This window comes from Syngnathus floridae, chromosome 4 (assembly GCF_059516105.1).
Source record: "Syngnathus floridae isolate MCC-2025c chromosome 4, RoL_Sflo_1.0, whole genome shotgun sequence".
Lineage (NCBI taxonomy): Eukaryota > Metazoa > Chordata > Actinopteri > Syngnathiformes > Syngnathidae > Syngnathus > Syngnathus floridae.
Genome location: NC_142416.1, coordinates 3,488,369 through 3,510,506, shown reverse-complemented (window position 1 = coordinate 3,510,506; position 22,138 = coordinate 3,488,369). Strand labels below are relative to the sequence as shown.

The 22,138-nt window shown below is 42.7% G+C and overlaps 1 protein-coding gene across 5 annotated transcripts in view; it reads right to left on the bottom strand.

The window, feature by feature from the left end:
* Window positions 1–21,076, bottom strand: part of galnt7 (UDP-N-acetyl-alpha-D-galactosamine: polypeptide N-acetylgalactosaminyltransferase 7) — a 288,442-nt gene extending 267,366 nt beyond the window's left edge. For 3 of the 5 annotated variants that reach the window (XM_088372323.1, XM_088372324.1, XM_088372325.1), the window contains exon 1: window positions 20,849–21,076. In XM_088372323.1, the coding sequence (XP_088228449.1) occupies window positions 20,849–20,992 (144 nt within the window). In that variant the 5' untranslated portion in view covers window positions 20,993–21,076. The remainder of the gene's footprint in view (window positions 1–20,848) is intronic. The other 2 variants (XM_088372321.1, XM_088372322.1) reach the window with 2 other exon arrangements.
* Window positions 21,077–22,138: the final 1,062 nt, after the last annotated feature.

Sequence of the window (22,138 nt, the reverse complement as noted above, 5' to 3'; positions counted from 1 at the left end):
TTCAACATCTACGGTTTATAATATCAAAATGTTCAGAAAATCTGGTGAAATCATTGCACGTAAGCGCCACGGCCGGAAACCAAGACTGAATGACCGTGACCTTTGATCCCTCAGACGGCACTGGCACTGCCTTAAAAACTGACATGAGTGTGTATAGGATATCACCAAATGGGCTCAGGAAAACTTCAGAAAACCACTGTCAGTAAACGCAGTTCGTCACTACATCAGTAAGTGCAGGTTAAGACCAAAGCAAAAGCCGTTTATGAACAACGTCCAGAAACGCTGCCAGGTTCTCTGGGCCCGAGCTCATGCAAGATGGACTGATGCACAATGGAAAAGTGTTTGGTGTTCTGATGAGTCCCCTTTTCAAATTGTTTTTGGAAACACTGAACGTCGTGTCCTCCGGACCAAAGAGAAAGCGGACCATCCAGACTGTTATCAACGCAAAGTTCAAAAGCCAGCATCTGTGATGGTATGGGGGTGCATTAGTTCCCATGGCATGCTGAAAAATGCTGAAAAATACATACAGATTTTGGAGCAACATACGTTGCCATTTAAGCGACGTCATTTTCATGGACGCCACTGCTTATTTCAGCAAGATAATGCCAAGCCACATTCTGCACGTGTTACAACAGCGTGGCTTCGAAGTAAGAGTCCAGGTTCTCCCCTGGCCCGCTTGCAGTCCAGACTTGTCTCCCATTGAAAATGTGTGGCGCATTATGAAGTGTTAGGGTTTTCCAGGTTATCTTTATCATAGGATTATGTTGGAATGCAACAGGTAATAAATACCTTACCTTGTCCTCCTTATCACAAGGTCGTGAAACATCCCCTGACATGTTTAGACTAGAGGACAAGGGCTTTCGCCAGTTTACCCAAACCCCCACTCTGTTTCTCTTAATAAATATCCCCTCGCAGGAACGAGGGTTCAGACTTCATTCCTTGAACGAGTGAACTCTCCACCTGCAGGTGTCTAACAGGGCTTGCTTGTCTCCCGTGTGGTTCTTGCAAAATATTGTTTGAGTGAGCAAATCTCTAACATAAAGCGTAAAATACGACAGGGAAGACCCCAAACTGTTGAACAACTGAAGCTGTTTATCATGCAAGAATGGGAAAGAATTCCACATCAGAAGCTAAGAGAATTAGTCTCCTCTCTTCCAAAACGTTTATTGAGTGCTATTAAAAGGAAAGGTGATGTAACGAAGTGGTAAACATGCCCTTTTCCAACTTCTACTGCACGTGTTGCAGTCATGAAATTCTAAATTAATTATTATTTGAAAAATAAAATAAAGTTTATGAGTTTGAGCATTATGTTATGTTGTCTTTGTAGTGTATTCAATTTCATATAGGTTGAAAAGGATTTTCAAATCATTGTATTTTGTTTTTATCTACATTTTACACAATTTCCAAATTCAACCGAATCCGGTTTGTAATTCTATCTCCACCTTCAATGGATATGTTATTCCTATTGCGCATTCACCGCGGTCACACTATCCTTGTACATGTACTCTAATACTCTCACATACTTCTCTGCAAGTTCAGACTTCCTCATACAATACCACAACTCAATAAACTGCCATGTGGAAAAAAAGAAAAAACACTGCCTGCCAGGCAGATCGTGATAGTCGGCAATGCTGCCGCCTGCTTCCTCAATTGACATATGTCGAACCCTGCTCTCTACTCTCACTACAGATCACAATGTCATCTGCAAACATCATAGTCAATGTATTCATGTATGTATGTATGTATGTATGTATGGCTGGATGTATGTATATATGTATTTCACATCGCAGAATAGTGCGATAACAGTAGATGTGGCGGACACAGACGCGGACTGTACTCAGCCCGCTAGCCCAGTTAGCATTAGCCCCAAGCAGCTTGCTAATCGCAATGAGCCAGGTAAGACGCATGGCCGTCCAAAGTCATCTCGGTCTACTAGCCCTCGCACTTTGGTCATAGATGACTCCATTACCCGAAATATTACGCTTAACATTCCAGAAACAGTAATGTGTATTCCTGGGGGCAGAGCACCCGACATAGAAGCTAATCTTAGGGAGCTGACTCGCAATAGGCCTAGTCAACAGCGTAGTTCCAACAACACTAGCGACTCGGACATAGTGACACACGTCGGCGCCAATAATGTTAGGATGAGACAATCAGAGATCACAAAGAAAAACATAGCGAGGACTTGTGATCTAGCCAGAAAGATGAGTAGGCATCGAGTATTTGTCTCTGGCCCCCTGCCTGGGAGAGGCACTGATGAGAGGTTTAGTAGATTAGTCTCCCTTAACCGATGAATGGGTGGGTTCTGTAAAAAGCAGGGACTGTATTTTATAGATAACTGGTCCTCCTTCTGGGGACGTCCCGACCTGCTGAGAAAGGACGGCCTTCATCTAACCGTGAAGGCGCCTTCGCTCTTTCTAGGAATATAGATTACTGTTTGAGCCACTCATGACAGGTCACTTTAGAGCAGGCCGGGGCACAGGTGATTAGACCACCTGTTAGGATGGGTTTGGAGTCTGTTAAGTTAAAGTTTACTAGCGCTAGGCTAGACTTCCAGCATGCACATAAATCCTTCTGTAGACTAGAGCATCACAGTTTGAATAGTGCTACAGTACACGTGAACACACTTTCTACTGGGGTAGTAGACAAATCCAATCACTCCACCCCGACGGTATCACTGATGAAACAGTGCCTGTTTCAGATCATTTTACACGTGTAACAAATATTTACTATCAAATTCCCACGGTCGTATCGTCCCACCGCGCGAATAAACATTTGAGAGGTGATATCAGGCCTAGAGAACACAATCTTACTCGCATTCCGTTTAAAAATCCTTCGATAGATACGAACTCTGATCGACCGATTACACTTAAACTCGGTTTTATGAATATTAGATCGCTTCATACGAAAGCGGTTCTCGTTAATGACCTCATGACGGAACATAATCTAAACGTTTTTGGGCTTTGCGAGACCTGGTTAAAACCTAAGGAACTGCTGTCGCTTAATGAGGCCTCGCCTCCAAATTTTGTGAGCTTGCATGTCCTCAAAAAAAGGGTGGGGGGTGTCGCTCTCATCTCAAATTCCGATCTTAGATTTAGGCCTCGTTCAATTAACGTATTTAAAACATTTGAAGTTCTCACTGTCCGATCCACCGCTTTGCCAACATTTTATCTTGCTGTTATTTACCGTCCACCCGGGGCTTACGCTGGCTTCCTGGATGAATTTTCAGAATTCGTGGCTGATCTAGTGACAAATACGGGTAATATAATAATCATGGGCAATTTCAATATCCACATGAATTTACCGTCAGAGCCACTTACGTCGGCGTTTCAGACTTTAACTGATACCTTTGGTTTTACGCAACCCGTACAGGCAGCAACGCATAAGAATGGAAATACCTTCGATCTGGTATTATCCCGAGGACTTGCAACCTCAAATATAACAGTAGTGCCATACACTACGGTTTTGTCTGATCATTACTTAATAAAATTTGAAATTTTAGTTCTTTGTCAAAGACAAGAGAGCAATCAGAATTATAGCAGCTGTAATATTAACTCCATGACTGCAACTGCGCTATCTGAGTTACTGTCGCCGGCAACTGCCATATTTCCTGCATATATCGGCTCTATTGATAATCTTACAAATGAATTCAATGCGACATTGTTAAATGCCATCGACTCTGTGGCGCCGCTACATCTTAAAACTCGCCGTAGATTGCCTACTCCGTGGTTCACAGATGAAACGCGTACGCTTAAGCAATTATGTAGAAAGCATGAGCGCAGATGGCGTTTAACCAAATTTGAGGTTTTCCATCAGGCATGGCATGACAGCCTCCTGAAATATAAAGATGCGCTTATCTTAGCGAAACTCGTTATTTTTTGCAAGTTATTAATCTGAATAAAAACAATCCTAAATACCTATTTGATACAGTGGCAAAGCTAACACTACGCCAGCCGACCCCCGATAGCTCCTTCCGCTCAGCTGACGAGTTCATGAATTGTTTTGCTCAAAATATTGAATGCATTAGGGATGACATCAAGAATACCATTCCAATCGCTCAGTCGAGACCGCCGATTACCGGCGCTGATGATCATGCTATAACCCTCTCAAATTTTAAAAGCGTGTCCCTTGAAAGGCTTACACAATTGGTTAGTGCGGCTAAACAAACATGTTTACTCGACCCGCTTCCAGCCAAACTACTTAATAAATTATTTCAAATTTTAGGACCGTCCATCTCAAATATAACTAATCTGTGTGTCTCCTCTGGGATAGTGCCAACAGCCTTTAAAACCGCTATCATTACACCGTTACTTAAGCGACCAAATCTTGACCCAGACTGTCACGGTAATTATAGGCCAGTTTCAAACCTCCCATTCATAGCAAAACTTCTTGAAAAAGTAGTAGCGCAGCAGCTTATTGATTACATGGTCGCCAATAATCGCTATAAATCTTTTCAGTCTAGTTTTAGAGCTAATCATTTAACTGAGACAGCACTTGCTCAAGTGACTAATCTCCTCATAGCTATGGATTCAAACACTTCATTGGTATTGTTACTACTCGATCTTAGTGCTGCCTTCGACACTGTAGACTTTGATATTTTATTAGAGCGTCTTAAAAGTTGTGTTGGTATTTCAGGGTCAGCACTAGGCTGGTTCTATTCCTATCAATCAGACAGTACGCACCAAGTGGTCCATGGCAATACGTCCTCTGAGCTCTATAATGTTACGTGTGGTGTCCCACAGGGATCGGTACTCGGACCAATTCTATTTAATATTTATATGATTCCGCTTGGGGACATACTATGTAAATATAATATTAGGTTTCAATGTTACGCGGATGACACCCAATTACATATGCCGTTATACATGACAGATCTGTTCGGGACTGTTGTAATCTTGAGGCGTGCCTTGCGAAGATCAAGCAATGGATGTCTCTCAACTTCCTTCGTCTTAACCCGGAAAAAACTGAGATGTTAATAATTGATCCAACTCGTTATCAACACTTACTTAAGGAAACCACTATAACTATAGATGACCGTACGATCACTCAGAGCGATACTGTAACTAATCTCGGGGTAATATTTGACCAGACGCTCTCCTTTCAAAAGCACATCAAGAATATAACCAGAATTGGTTTTTTTCACCTTCGTAATATTGCTAACATACATCCGATCCTCTCGACCGGTGATGCGGAAACTATTATACATGCATTCATCACGTCGCGCCTGGACGACTGTAATGCATTATTCTCTGGTCTTCCTAAGTCCAGCATCAAAAGTCTACAGTTAGTACAAAATGCTGCTGCAAGGCTGCTCTCACAGACAAGAAAATTTTATCACATTACCCCAACTTACATTGGCTCCCGGTCCATTTAAGATGTGACTTCAAGGTTCTTCTATAAACCTATAAATCACTGCATGGTTTAGCGCCTTCATATCTCGTCGACCTAGTTGTTCCTTATGTATCAACGTCAGAAGTTGAGCATTGATTTTACGTGCTGTAATTCTGCTGTCTGTTGCAGAACCACACACAGACACCCCACACACCACACACACCCTTCACATGCTTCACACAATAACCTTTTGCCAGTTTGCCTGTATACCCCTATGAGCCACAGTGCCTGTTACTTTTTTGCCAATAATTCAGTAAAGCAAACAAAACTGAACCACGTCTTCCCTCCTGCTTTCTGACCGACACCCGGGGGCGAAAAGAGCATAACCATCCGAGCCAACCCCCTATACAGTCCTCAGGCTCCCCAACAATAGCGGTAGCAGTTTGCATTATTTTATTGCAATGTTTTTCCTTATTCAGATTTGTTTCAAGACTGCAGTTACAGTTGGACTTCACTTTGATGGTTAATGCAGTTATTGCAATTTTTTGTTTTATCACAGTAGATTGGTTTATTTACATTTCAAAAACCAGAAGCCATTCATTTACAAATGTGATTGCAATTTAGTTTACATATTTAAATGTTCAGATATTAGGATGTGATAGACAGTTTTTGCATGATTTGAATGAGGCAAAATAACATGCTTTTTCTCTCGAATATATTATAATCATTTGTTTCAGATGTACTGTAATTATTTTCTGTATAAAAATTTAATTTGGTGTTCAAAAAGTATTTTTTTAAACTTGAGTCAAAAAGTCTTTTTTCAAATTTGAGTCTTGAAAAAGAGGGGGCCGTCTTATAAACATGACCGTCTTATATTCGGGCCAATACGGTAGTATTGTGTGCCCCTCCGTGAGTTGTCACCTTATCGTGGTGGAGGGGTTTGCGTGTCCCTATGATCCTAGGGGCTTCATGCTCCTTGTAGGGCCACCCATGGCAAAAGGGTCCTAGGTGAGGGGCCAGACGAAGCACGGCTCAAAAGACCCCTTATGAAAAATACAATACATGGACTTAATTTTCCCTTGCCCGGACGCGGGTCACCAGGGACACCCCTCTGGAGCCAGGCCTGGAGGTGGGGCTCGAAGGCAAGCGTCTGGTGGCCGGGCCTTCGCCCAAAAAAAGGGAACGTGGGTCCCCCTTCACATGGGCTCAACCCCTGTGGGAGGGGCCAAAGGGGTCAGGTGCGTAGTGAGCTGTGCAGCAGCCAAGTGCGAGAACCTTGGCGGTCCGATCTCCAGCTGCAAAAGCTTTGGGACATGGAATGTCACCTCTCTGGCTGGATAGGAGCCCGAGCTGGTGTGTGAGGCAGAAAGCTCAGTGGCCTAGTAGTAGAGTGTCCGCCCTGGGACTGGAAGGTTGTGGGTTTAAACCCCGGCCGGGTCATACCAAAAACTATAAAAATGGGACCCATTGCCTCCCTGCTTGGCACTCAGCATTAAGGGTCGGAATTGGGGGGTTAGATCACCAAATGATTCCCGAGCGCGGCACCGCTGCTGCTCACTGCTCCCCTCTCCCCTAGGGGATGGATTAAAATCACATGGGGATGGGTTAAATGCAGAGGACAAATTTCACCACACCCAGATGTGTGTGTGACGATGATCATTGGGACTTTAAAGGTTCCGACTAGACATAGTTAGACTTGCCTCCACACACAGTTCGGGTTCTGGTACAAGCACTCTCGAGAGGTGCTGGACTCTCTTCCACTCTGGAGTTGCCCACGGTGTGGGGCGTCAAGCAGGTGTGGGCCTACTTATTGCTCCATGGCTGGGCGCCTGCACATTGGGGCCTTCGGGTGGGGGGGACAAGTCCTGACTGTTGTTTGTGCCTATGCACCGAACAGCAGCTCAGAGTACCCACCCTTTTTGGGGTCCTTAGAGGAAGTGCTGGAGAGCGCTCCTTCTAGGAACTCAAGCGTTGTACTGGATGACTTCAATGTTCACGTGGGCAATGACAATTGAGACCTGGAAGGACGTGATTGGGAGGAATGGCCCCCCGATCTGAACCGTAGCGGTGTTCTATTGTTGGACTTCTGTGCTCGACACGAATTGTCAATAATGAACACCATGTTCAAACATAAGAGTGTCCATGTGTGCACCTGGCACCAGGACACCCTAGGCTCGATGATCGACTTTGTAGTCGTGTCATCGGATTTGAGGCCGAATGTTTTGGACACTCAGGTGAAAAGAGGGGTGGAGCTGTCAACTGATCACCACCTGGTGGTGGGTTGCTCCGATGGTGGGGAGATGCCGGTCCGACCTGGCAGACCCAAACGTACTGTGAGGGTCTGCTGGGAACGTCTGGCAGAATCCCCTGTCAGGAAGACCTTCAACTCCCACCTCCGGCAGACCTTTTCCCACGTCCCGGAGGAGGTGGGGGACATTGCGTCTGAATGGACCATGTTCCATGCCTCCATTGTTGAGGCAGCCGACCGGATCTGTGGCCACAAGGTGGTCGGTGCCTGTCGTGGCGGAAATCCCCGAACCCACTGGTGGACACTGGCGGTAAGGGATGCCGTGGGACTCCGGAGGCAGCCAAGCGGAACGCGGCTTTGGCGGTTGCGAGGTCATGGAGAATGACTTCCGGACGGCTTCGAGGAAATTCTGGTCCACAATCTGGCGTCCCGAGGTGGGGGGGGGGGGGGGGGGGGGGGGGGAGCAGTGCACCGTCAACACTGTTTACAGTGAAGATGGCTGCTGACCTCGGCTCGGCACGTCGTGAGTCGGTGGAGAGAATCCGACGAATACCTCCTCAATTCCACCGACGCGCTTTCCATTAGGAAGCAGGGCCTGGAGACCCTGAGGTGGACTCTCCAATCTCTGGGGTAGAAGTCACTGAGTAGGGACAGGGTCACCAGAGTAAGGAGAGGATCAAGTTTGCAAGTGGACTGTTCAGATTTTCAGACAAGGTTGCTTATTTCACCGGCAGAGGGTAGGTTTAAGTCAGGGAATGGATCAGAGAGTAATTTGAAAGTTAGGGAGCGTTAGGGGGGCTGAGATCTTGCTAACTACTGATGGATATTGTCAATTTTTGTTTTAAAAAAAGTCATAATTGAATTACAGGAATCGGTGGAGTAAAAATGGGGATCGAGAGTCTGGTGGTCAAAGTGTTTTGTGAAGCAGGGAGAAAAGCGCAACCTGAATAAATTTGCATAATAATTAGATTTTGCTGTGGAGAGAGTGTCCTTATAGGAGAGAGGTTCCTCAAACAAGTATTGTATCAGGGCCGATGAGGGGCTTATCAAAGAAAGCGCAGCAGTGCATATGAGTAGTGCTGAATGGTTAACCTACATTCTGGCTCACAAAACAGGGAAGCAGGTGTAGCCAGGTGTGACCGGTCAAACAGGAAGAGCCAGGGTGACAAAACCTGTTTTGTAACGGCTCACGGTAGGTACTTCAAACAGCCGATCGAGCAGCCAATCAGAAAGTACAACACAGCTTCAATAAACCAGAAGGACAATGGACATTAACGTAATAATTGTCACGAAAGTCAAGTTTAAATGTTAAACAACCGGCCAGTGTTCACCAAACCGGAAGTCTTATGTTTTATAGAGAGAGAGAGAGAGAGAGAGAGAGAGAGAGAGAGAGAGAGAGAGAGAGAGAGATAAAGTGGAGCCTCGGTTTTCGAACACAATCCGTTCCAGAAGGCTGTTTGAGAAGTGAATCGTTCGAATTCCGAATCATACTTTCCCATTACAATTAATGGGAAAAAAAATGTGTTCCAAGCCCAAAAAAAAAAAAAAACGCCTTTTTTAAGCATTTTTTCACTTGCGCATTTTTGTCCAATCGCGCGACTGCAGCGCACCGCCGAACGCGCAACCGTCGCGTCACCGACCGCGCAGCTGCACCGCGCTGGTCGCATTATTGTGACAGAGCGGTCGCTAAAATTCAGAAAATATTTTTAAAGTCCTAATGTACTTTCCAAAATTTAAGTGAACCTCAGTGCGCAGGGAGCTTAATTTGGTCCGATCGCGCAACCGCAGCGCGTTGGGCGCTCAGTGTCGCATTGCTTTAGGTCTATGTGTTTTAGGATGGCTTTACTTCACCCACTTGCTTCCTTTGGAGGCATGATTAGAGTTGATGCAATCCTCAGAGTAACACGAACATAATGAACGGAGTCAGTTGGCATGCGGGTCCTCTCGGCTCATCTCGCAAGGTTCGACAACCGAATTTCGTCTGACATCTAAAGCAAAATAATCTTGAATTTTTTGTTCGAATACCGATTTGTTCGAGAACCGGGACGTCCGAAAACCGGGCTCCACTTTATACCGTATTTTCCCCATCAAAAGGCACACCGTGATAAAAGGCACAGTCTCAGTTACGTGTGCCATGACTGTGTTTAACACACACATAGGGCACAATGCATCATAGGGCGCGGGTTTTATATATACAATCCAGGCCCTAACTTACCACCCTGACATTCTCATGGCGCTCTCAACTACGTCCGCCTGACAACAACACACACACACACACGGGGCGCACTGCAAATCCACGGCCACACTTCCCCCTTTAACATTCTCATGGCAACAACAACAACACACACACACACACACACAAGCATACAAGTGTGCTTATTTAAAAATGAAGCGGGAGCAAAACTGAGTTTGGTATTCACATTTTTATTACCGGTAATGGTCATCAATTAAACCCTTCGAAGTCCTCATCCTCTGTTTCCGAATTGAACAGCAGCGCTAAATCTCCAACAGACATGCCAGGTTCACTTTCTTCACTGTCAGAGTCACTTTCCGTGTTGTGTGGCTCCTCAGATATGATGCCGGCTTTCACGAAAGCTCGAACAATAGTGCCAACAGACGTGTTAGCCGAAGCATCCACAATCCATTCGCAAATTGTGGCGTAACTCGCCCGGCGCTGCCTTCCACTCTTAATGAAACGATGCCCTCCATCTGTCATACATCACTCCCACGCCGCTCGCAGCTTTACTTTGAACAGCCGGTTCACACCGATGTCCAGCGGTTGGAGTTCATTTGTTGTGCCTCCCGGAATGACAGCAAGCTTGGCGTTCATTTGCTTCACTTGTTTTTTCACATCGGCTGTGCGATGGGCACACATAGAGTCACAGATTAACAGCGATGGTAATGCGTGCAAAAAAACACCTGGTCTCCTTACATACTCCTCCCTCAGCCACTTAGTCATCATTTCCTCATCCATCCAGCCCTTTTCATTTGCCTTAATGATGACTCCAGCCAAGCACAACAGTAAAAGAAGACTTTTCGTATACCCTTGTGTGTATCGCTATCGTCTTGGTCCCTTTCTTATCCACAGTGTGAAACACTGGGATGTCGAAAGTGAGCGGCACCTCGTCCATGTCAGTGATGTGGCTGGGCTGGATGTGTTTGTCGGCGATACATTTGCTGCAGTAGGAGCGGAAAATGCCAGCTTTTCGTTTCGTTTATTTCAAACGTGGGGAAAAAAAATAAGATGACTGGACAAAACTGAAAAGACAAAATATATGCATACATACATACACATATATATTTTGTTTATATATATATATGTATATATATAAAAATATATATATATATATATATATATATACATACATACACACACATACATTCATATATATATATATATATATATATATATATATAGTATTCATATACACACATACACAAACTAAAAGAGTAGCAATCAAGATATAACCAAAAAAGAAACCATAAATTATATTCAAATGCCTGAAAAGGAGTGTGAAGAAGTATAACTTAAATGGGAAGAAGTATAACTTAAGTGGGAAGAAGTATAATTTAGCTTTTCATTATAATCCGCTGGAAGTTGCTGCATCTACGTTGTCCTGGTCCGGATGGAAAAATGGCACCGTTTCATGAAACGAAAGCACCAAGACGGACCTCCTTGGAAATGTTCAATTTCCATTTCTTCTGCTAGCATTACTGCTTTTAGTAGAATGGTGACTGTCTAAACGCTTCTCCCACTTGTTCTTTGCTCGATGATCCACTGCTCGAGTCTTTCTTCCAACTCGGGCCACCTCGCATCACAAAGTAGGAAACACAGCTGCGTCGTCTTGACCTGTCGGAGCTCGTTTTCCAGCTTCCTCCACTTGCGAACCATCGATTCGTTGATTTCAAATTCTCTTGCGGCTGCTCGATTTCCATGCTCCTCCGCGTAGCTGTGCTTGATAAGCGTGACTTTGCCATTTTCAGTTATAACAATGATGTTTTGCATGACGCATGTACCCTTTTTATACTCTTTTATACACAATCCACACCCACACTTCCCCTTTTAACATTCTCATGGCGTTCTCTACTACGTCCGCCTTACAACAACACACACACACACACACACACACACACACACAGGGCGGGGTGTACTTCTAATCCACACCTACAATTCTCCCTTTAACATTCTCATGGCGCTCTTTAATACGTCTGCCTTACAACAAAACACATAGGGACCACTGTATGATAGGGCGCGCCACACATTTTGAAGAAAATCTAAGACTTTATTCCGCGCCTAATAATCGTGAAAATACGCTTCGGAATATAGGTCGTATTAGCCATAAAATGCACAATAACATGAAAAAAAATACATATATAAGTCGCTCCAGAGTATAAGTCGCATTTTGGGGGAAATTTATTCAACAAAATCCAACACCAAGAAACGACATGAACAAACAGCAACAGGCTAAATGATAGGTATGCTAACGTGCCATAAACACAAACGAAGAGCTGAGAATGGGCCTGACGTAACATTCAGAGTTATTCAAATAACTATAACATAAATAACACGTTTATAAAACCAGCTGTGTCACTCCAATTTATTAAATCCATCGATCGTCCTTTATATCAACAATGCCGGCCGGGTGCGGGCCGCTGACGGCGGTTGCACTTCAAAATATTCAACAGGCCCATATAACGATATATAAATTATATATCAAATAACTATTATATAAGCAATAATATTATCAAACCATCTGTGTAACTCCAAATCATTAAATCCATCGATCGTCCTTTATGTCAACAATGCTGGGCAGGTGCGCGCTGCTGACGGCGCTTGCACTTCAAAATATTCCACAGGCCCATATAACAATATATAACTTATAGATCAAATAACTATTATATAAGCAATAATATTATCAAACCATCTGTGTCACTCCAAATCAATAAATCCATCGATCAAATTCCTCGTCCTTTGTCAACAACGCCGTGCGTGCGCCCTGACGTCAGCCTCGTCGTTATTCCACAGATCGAGTATATATGTACGTAACTATATTGTAGAGTTAACAAAGTACAAGGAAAGACATGGGTTTGGTAAACGGCTCTTTAGCTAACAAAAGAAAAGTTCAACGAGCCAACAACTACTGAACTGTAACAATAAAAACATATACAAGTTGCTACATGAAATAAAATATATCAAACAATTATAACAAATAGTTCATCACCACACGGCCCCAAGCACCGGCGTGGACTTCCAGGCGTGTGGCAGCGTTGACTTCCATCCCCAGAGGTGGCACTTCCAGCCACGGAGGTGGAAGAGAGCTCCATACAATAGGACCGGGCGTGCGTAAAAGCCATGTCCGAGCCCCATCCACTATCCCCGAACAGCCACCCGGCCGAGCGCCGGCCCCCGACTTCCATCCACGGAGGTGAAAGAGCCGTAGAGTCGGACCAGGCGTGCGTAAAAGCCCTGTCCGAGCCCCATCCACCTTCGCCGGACAGCCACCCGGCCATGCGCCGGCCCCCGACATCCATCCACGGAGGTGAAAGAGCTGTAGAGTGGGACTGGGCATACGTAAAAGCCACATCCAAGTCCCATCCACCGTACCCAGATAGACACCCGGCCGAGCGCCAGCCCCCAACTTCCATCCACGGAGGTGAAAGAGAGCTCCGTAGAGTAGGACCGGGCGTGCGCAAAAGCCATAATAGTTTTTCAAACCTTCTGTGTAACTCCAAATCATTAAATCCTTTAAACTCTTCGTCCTCCGTGTCACTTACAAACAAAGCCGCTAGTGATGCCGGTAGTACATGGGGCCCTTCGTCATCTTTGTAATACCGTGTTCGAATCTTTGTCCTTTATGTAAACAACCGTGGCGCCGCGCCGCTGACGTCACTTGAAATTCAAATTACAGTAATCCCTTGCTACATCGCGGTTTCACTTTTTTATTTTTTTAAATTTGTGAAATAATTCACATATAAGTTGCTCCTCAGTATAAGTCGCCTCCCCCACCCAAACTATAAAAAGAGACACGTCTTATAGTCCGGAAAATACGGTGTATATATATATATATATATATATATATATATATAGTTGACGTCAGTGCCTCCCCAGTTATGAACCTCCCCGCACGTCACATAGGACTGTCTCAGAAAATTAGAATATTGTGATAACGTTCTTTATTTTCTGTAATGCAATTAAAAAAAAAATGTCATACATTCTGGACTCATTACAACCGAACTTAAATATTGCAAGCCTTTAATTATTTTAATATTGCTGATTATGGCATACAGCTAAGAAAACTCAAATATCCTAACTCACGCTGCACAACCAAGAGAGATGACCGCATTCTTAACAGCATTGTGAAGAAGAGTCGCTTCCAGAATTTGGGGGAGCTTCAAAGACAGTGGACTGAAGCTGGAGTCCAGGTATCAAAAGCTACTGTTCACATACGTGTCCGGGAAATGGGCTACAGTATCCGTATTCCCATGGTCAAGCCACTTCTGAAGCGTCTGACTTGGGCTATGAAAAAGAAGTTGCAGAGTGGTCCAAAGTCCTCTTTTCAGACGAAAGCAAGTTTTGTATTTCATTTGGAAGTCAAGGCGCTAGAGTCTGGAGAAAGGCTGGAGAGGAGCAAACTCCAAGTTGCTTGAAATCCAGTGTGAAGTTCCCACAGTCAGCGATGGTTTAAATATTCAAATTTCTTGATAGGATTTTTGAGTTTTCTTACGCTGTAAGCCATACTCAGCAATATTAATATAATAAAAGGCTTGCAATATTTCAGTTGATTTGTAATGAATCCAGAATGCATGACATTTTTGCTTAATTGCATTACAGAAGATAAAGCACTTTATCACAATATTCAAATTTTCTGAGACATACTTGGTCTGAGGAAATATTCTGATTTTTTGTGATAGGATTTTTGAGTTTGCTTAAGCTGTAAGCCGTACTTAGCAATATTAAAATAATAAAAGGCTTGCAATATTTCAGTTGATTTGTAATGAATCCACAATGTATGACAAGTGATTAGTTAAATACCCTACTAGTATACTTTTTTATGATATTCTAATATTTTGAGATAGGATATTTGAGTTTTCTTAGCTGTATGCCATAATCAGCAATATTAAAATAATAAAAGGCTTGCAATATTTAAATTGGATTGTAATTAATCCACAATGTTTCACATTTTTGTTTTTTAATTGCATTACAGAAAACAAAGAACTTTATCACAACATTCTACTTTTCTGAGACAGTCCTGTGTATCATATATATTACATGAGATCAAAATGGTCCCACATAGCAGAAACCTTTTGTTTGACTTGGGGCTGCTCCATAATTCTTGATGACTTTGAGGCTCAACCGCGAAAGATCAGATATTTTTTTGGCAGATGCATCCCGTTGACAGATGTGCTTTCTTTAACAGAGGTTTGGCACACTTCCTTGACAGGCGATACTGCTGCTGTTTCGGTCACGTGACTTTACAGAAGCCTGCGCTCCCGCACCTCCAAACTCACCAACAGCTTCATACTTTTAATTTGAGGTAGGGTTCTTTATTTTGAAAGCCGTTTTCGGGCGATACCACTTCCTTGTTCACGTTCATGTACATACGTACAGGTTACAGTGGTACAGCAGTCATTGACGATGTAAGTGGGTCTGCTAACAAGAGAAATAAACTATCAAATAAGTCTCACCTTTAGGACAATGTAGTATTGCTCCAAATGTTGGTTTACATTCCTTTAGAGGTCTGTTTTCGCGTGTTAGCACGATCGCAAATGAGGATCTTTCCACAAACTCGTTAGCCTGCCCAGTACTTCTTGTTAACATCTTACACGTACACGCGTATAATATTTATATTTTCAATATTTATACAAAATTTTCTGCATGTTATTTATCCTATTAATGCATTATTTACATGTTTGAAACAATTATTTAATGTTCTAGTAATAAAATATGCACTTAAATGGTTTCATATACATTTATTGAGACACAAAATATGTACAGATGAGCAGGTGACCCTACTTCGCGGATTTTACTTGTCGCGGGTGCTTTTTGGAACCAATTAACCGCGATAAACGTGGGATTACTGGGGCCTATCCCAGCAGTCATCGGGCAGTGGGCGGGGGACACCCTGAACCGGTAGCCAGCCAATCGCAGGGCACACAGAGACGAACAACCATTCGCACTCACACCTAGGGTCAATTTGGAGTGCTCAATCGGCCTACCAAGCATGTCTTTGGGATGTGGCAGGAGATCGGAGTGCCCCAAGAAAACCCACGCGGGCACGGGGAGAACATGCAAACTCCACATGGGGAAGGTTGGAGGTGGAATAGAACCCACACCCTCCTAACTTTGAGGCTAACGTGCTAACCCATGCGCCACCAAGCCGTTTTTGGAGTGCATTTCAATTGAAATCTCTTTTGAAAAAAAGAAAAATATTATTATGTATGTACTATTGAGCTCCTGACTCAAGCCTTGAGACCTTTAGCAACTGGATAGACTCCACTTTTTCACTCACCTCAGAGAAGTGTATTTTTGTGTCAATTTCAATATCGATTTGTTAAATACAAAATAATGTAAACCCACCAATGATTTTCTTTAACACCATGTGTTGCATAAAATTGTAGCCTAAAATTACAAGACCTACCAGAATAACAACTGGAAGTGCCACATTGATTGACATTTACGTATATAGACTGTATATAGATATATATACATATCTGTATATAGATATAAATGATGCAGCTAATGAGATTCTGTTCGTGGAATTATAGTCACTGATATCAGCGATCACTTGCCAATATTTACCACTTTTAACACTGAGTATGAACAACAGGAGAACAACAATACAATTAGGAAAAGAGTCAAGTCACAGGAGACTCTTAAAGCTCTAGAACAGGGGTGGGCAATTAATTTTTACAAGGGGCCACATGAAAAACCTGAGTTGTGTCAGAGGGCCACACCTACAATAACTTAAACCTGCTCAATTTTCTTCTATTGTAAAATGCACTAAATTATTTATTTTAAATAGTTGGTACTGGTAATTAGAAGAATACAATTATTCTGTTTATGTTTATATCAAGCTATGTGAAACTGTGGTGTAAAGGTCAAATTAAAAAAACAATCAGTACAATTTATTCTTAACTTCTGTAACTTTTCCTCAAATGACAAAGCCGCTCCACCTCTGGGTGTGAAGTTTGATAAAAAGTCCTTGTTGGGCTTGCAGTTTTGCTAGCAATGCATCAGCCTCTGATGCGCCCTGTTTATCAGACAGATGTATTTTTTTCTCATGCTTGGTCGTGTAATGGCGACTCAAATTATATTCTTTAAACACAGCGACCTTTGTACCACAAATCAGGCACATGGCTTTACCTTTCATTTCTGTAAAGAAATACTAGGCAGTCCATGTCTTGTTGAAAACACGGCGCTCCTTGTCAACTTTTCTTTTCTGAGGGTCAGCACACGTTTCTCGGACAGCATTACTTCGCACTGTTCACCTTCACGCACAGCTCACATACACGTACGCCACACGGAAGTGCGACGCCTTTCAAAATAAAAGCGAAACAGTTGTATTGTACGCACGACACAATTTTTTTTTTTTTTTTTTTTTAATTACGATTAGCCTCATGCGGGCCGGACAGGGACACACAAAGGGCCGGATGTGGCCCGCGGGCCGTAATTTGCCCAGGTTTGCTCTCGAAAATGACTTAATTGATCAGAATTGGAATAAGGTTTATTGCAGTAATGATGAAGATAAATGCATTTTTGTCTTCTTTACTGTACACGTGAAAGAAAAAGTAAAACTAATTAAAAACTTTGTTATAGGTAACGAAAAATGTTGATTTTCAAATTGGATAAGGAGTGGGACATCCCCACACCGAATCACCCCGCACCACCCAACCCCCATCGCACCCACCCCTATGGAAGCAGTTCTCATTGAATTTGCATTGAACTGGTGTGTTGCAACAAGGAGACATAGGGTGTATTCAGACCTGACTGTTTGGTCCACTTTAAACGGACCAGGGTTCGATTGTAACGCTGGTCCAGACCTTTTGTACAGGTGTGAATACACGCAAATGAATCCTGGTGCGGATTAAAGAAACAGACTAAGACCTACCGTAATTTCCGGACTATAAGTCGCGTTTTTTTTCATACTTTGGGTGGGGGGGCGACTTATACTCAGGAGCGACTTATATATGTTTTTTTTTTCACAAATTTTTACTTGATCATTAAGACATCACTTAAAAGTATAGTTGACCACTTCCCATGTTATTTTTAGTATAGTTGATCACTTAGCATGCTTTTATATCTTTATCTTGAACATATTCAAAACATAAAAAATAGAGAAAACATCAAATAAAGCAATTAACACTTTAAAGCACCATATCCAAGTCCACTGTCTGTTTGCTCCTCTTATATTTATTATTATTATTTATTATTATTTGTTTATTTATCATTTATTCAACACTCTTATTTATTCATTGTTTATGCCTTCTTGGGGTTTTTTGTGTTGCTTGTATGGATATGTGTACTATCTCACCGAGGGATAGTGGGAACGTAATTTCAATTTCTTTGTGTGTCTTGGTATATGAAAAAAAAAAATCGACAATAAAGCAGAGTTTGTCTTTGATAAAACAACCAAATAAACAAAACAAAAAACTACCTCTGAAAAAAAATATATTTTCAGACGAAACTGGATGAGGGCGCTTTAAATTTCACCGTTGGCCGTGACTCATCAACTGGGTGGGCTTAAGAAAAATGGCACCAAAAAGAAAGTCATATTTTGCAAGTTACAAACTTCCAAGTTGTAAAATATGCCGCTGGAAACAGTAATCGAGCAGCAGAAAGAAAGTTTGGAGAACCGTGATGTACCAATGGATTACTATTTCAAGTGACGTCATGGGCACCGCGCGGCGCGACCCACGTAAGGACGACCGGCGTCATTAGCGGTGATCATTTCTAAGTGACACGGAGGACAAAGAGTTTAAAGGAATTAAGGATTTGGAGTGACATAGAAGGTTTGAAAAACTATTATGGCTTTTACGCACGCCCGGTCCTACTCTACTGAGTCGGGGGCCGGCGCTCGGTCGAGTGGCTGTCCGCGAACGGTGCATGGGGATCGGACATGGCCATTACGCACGCCCGGTCCTCTGCCATGGAGCTATCGTCTCTGGAAGTCCACGCCGCCACACGCTTGGAAGTTTGTTTTGTGGAATAAAGAGCCGTTTACCAAACCCACGTCTATCCTTGTACTTTGTTAACGCTACAATATAGTTATATAGTAGATCTGTGGAATAAAGACGAGGCTGACGTCAGGGCGCACGCGCGGCGATGTTGACAAAGGACGAGGAATTTGATCGATGGATTTAATGGATTTTAAGTGCACGGATGGTTTGATAATATTATTGCTTATATTATAGTTATTTGAAATATAGTTTATCTATCGTTATATGAGCCTGTGGAATATTTTGAAGTGCAAGCGCCCTCAGCCGCGCGCAGCCATTGTTGACAAAGAACGATCGATGGATTTAATGAATTGGAGGGACACCGACGGTTTTATAAACATGTTATTTGTGTAATGGTTGTCCTAAATCACTCTATATGTTACGTCAGGCCCGTTCTCAGCTCCTCATTTGTGTTTGTCACGTTAGCATACCTATCGTTTAGCCTGTTGCTATCGTATCGAATGATCGATGGATTTAATGAATTGGAGTGACACCAATGGTTTTATAAACATGTTATTCATGTAATAGTTGTCCTTAATCACTCTATATGTTACATCAGGCCCGTTCTCAGCTCTTTGTTTGTGTTTGTCACGTTAGCATCCCTATCGTTTTGCCTGTTGTTGCTATCGTTTAGCCTGTTGTTGCTCGTTCATGACTGTTTTTGGTGTGGGATTTTGTCGAATAAATTGCCCCCCAAAATGCGACTTATACTCCGGAGCGACTTATATATGTTTTTTTTCACTTTTTGGGGCATTTTATGGCTGGTGCGACTTATACTCCGGAGCGACTTATAGTCCGGAAAATAAGGTACTTTTTCAAGTGGTCTGAGTTCGCTTCCAAACAAACTATAGTGCGGTTCCTTCAGGTGTGAATACAAACAGCATAGATCTGAACCAATATCACAAATATGCAGAGCAGAACACAACGCGTAGGACTTGCACGTTTTCCTCCATTTCCGGGACCGTGCTATGTGTGCCACCCTGGTCATTGCTGTCTAATGGGCACACAGATCGTCACAAGTGTGGATGTGTATACTTCACTTGCAAAATGTACAGTCTGAATAGGAAACGCACCAAACGAAAAAAATTAAGTCCGCTTTTGGTCCGGACCAAACAAGCAGGCTAAAGGACTTTCCTGGTCTAAATACACTCTATGTTTCATCATAACCATTTTGTAGTTATTTAACGGGGTAAAGTGTTTAGTTTTGAACAAGTGTCTGATCACAAAACACAGGAGTCTAAACTTGCTTAGAGACCAAAATTTGCTATTTTTACCTTTTCATTGTATATTCAAATACCTAATCTAAACACGCCAACCCAGCTGATGGCCGATCAATAATAACAACACACAGTACGAAACAAATTGTGTAACATCTCAAAACCTTTGGTGTGCTTTGATTGAGACAGGGGTGTCAAACTCATTTTTTTCGCAGGCCGCATTGTAGTCATAGCTTCTTTCGGAAGGCCATTATGACTGTCAACCCAAATAAATGTATGAGCACCTCATATTATATACAGTAAAAGCTACAAAACAGACTGACAAATAACTCGTTTTCAAATCATACGAGTAAAAACTGGTCAAATATTTTAAAAATATATATTATTAAAAGTGACGACAATTTGCAATTCTAGTAATGACACAAATTAGTCTTCACGGGCCACATAAAATGATGTGGCGGGCCGTATCTGGCCCCCGGGCCTTGAGTTTGACACCAGACACCAGATAAGGATGTCCAGTCCATCTTAAAAATGGACTGAATACTTCTCTAGCTTATTGTCGGGGAGGTGATATAGTTTGATCGTTTATTGCGTGCTTTCACGTTTGCCACTGACGTCACATCAGGATTATTAGTAAACTTCCACACCGAGAAATAACTGACACATAATAAATTACAATTGGCGCCCTCTACTCGCTATAGTGCTACATGGGAAATATGAATTCTGTAAATCGCGACCAAGATGCACTTTGACGGTTTGGACCTGTATTTATTTAGGAATTACTGAGAGATGGAGTTCCGGATGAAGGGATTTGAGCGTCTATTCATTTACTTACCCTTTCTCCAAAGTGATTCCCTGCGCTCAATTTGGTTAATGAAGACCACAAAACCGCTAATACGAGAAACGTAACAATGACAAATGAACCCCGTAAGAAAAATCCTACTTTAAATCTCATTTTGGAATACCTTCCTAAAAGCATAAAAACGAACACCTCAACACAAGGTTTGACGATGGTAATGTCTGCAGGACAGGAAGCTACTGGCCAAGTTTCATTTATTACGTTTTAAGATTCTCCATCTGCGATACCCGCCCTTTTGTTTACCTCTTAGGCTCCATCTAAACACCTCCACTATAACCGAGGATTCTCATTGAAGTGTACATCACGTCGAAGTGTACAACACGTCGAAGAGTACAGGATGCGAGAGCGTAGGTTACAAGCGTGTGAACTTGCACAATCAGGACACAGCGTGCTACGTCATAGACTTATGCCGATGATAGCTTAGTCCAAATTCGCAGGCTACATCCACCAAGGCCGGTTCCAAAGTTGGGTCCTTCGTAGCCCTGACGTTCTTCCTCCATGGACCGCATAAGCCGTGAAGAATTTAGCGGACTATCTCCGTACTAATCAATAGGCAGCGTCCTTCAACGACCAATATGGTGACGACGTGGCGTCATTTCCGGCGGGACAAGACATCTTGTTTTGTTTTTTAAACTTTCAAATCAATTAGAAAACATCTCAAATAATCAATTAAAGCTAGCAGACACAGAAACACCAAAAAGGGATCCAGATGAGCAACAGTAAAGAATATGGTAAACACAAAAAATCTCAGCACTATACCATGATAACACATTTTACATACAGCTCCGTACAAGAAAATGTGACGACAGAGCAGGTACTGTACCTCTGTAGTAACATTGCATCACATGATGCAGCAGGGATAAGCACTGATAAGAAACAGTGACGTAAGCATCTTGGCCACGAATTTAAAAAGTGAATATGAAAGCACAAAATGGACAGATAATGTGTCACAGAAAACTACTCCAAAAACAATGTGTGGAGCAAATGGGCAACATGCAGATTTCCCTTGACTTGTGCAAATTCAGAATTGTAGTCAAAGTTGGACATATTTTGAAGGTTAAAAAATAAGCTTCTGAAATACATTCATTCCTAACAAAAAAGGAAACCAAAAATATCTAATGGACACAGAGGGAAGCCCTGAGCCTTAGGGCCTGAGGCATTTCCCAAAATGTTAAACCGTATGGTTGACTAATTTTGCTTCATCAATGGAAAAAAAAAAAAATCAGTTAATCAAGCTCAAACCCAGAATTAATGCGTTGTTAGTAT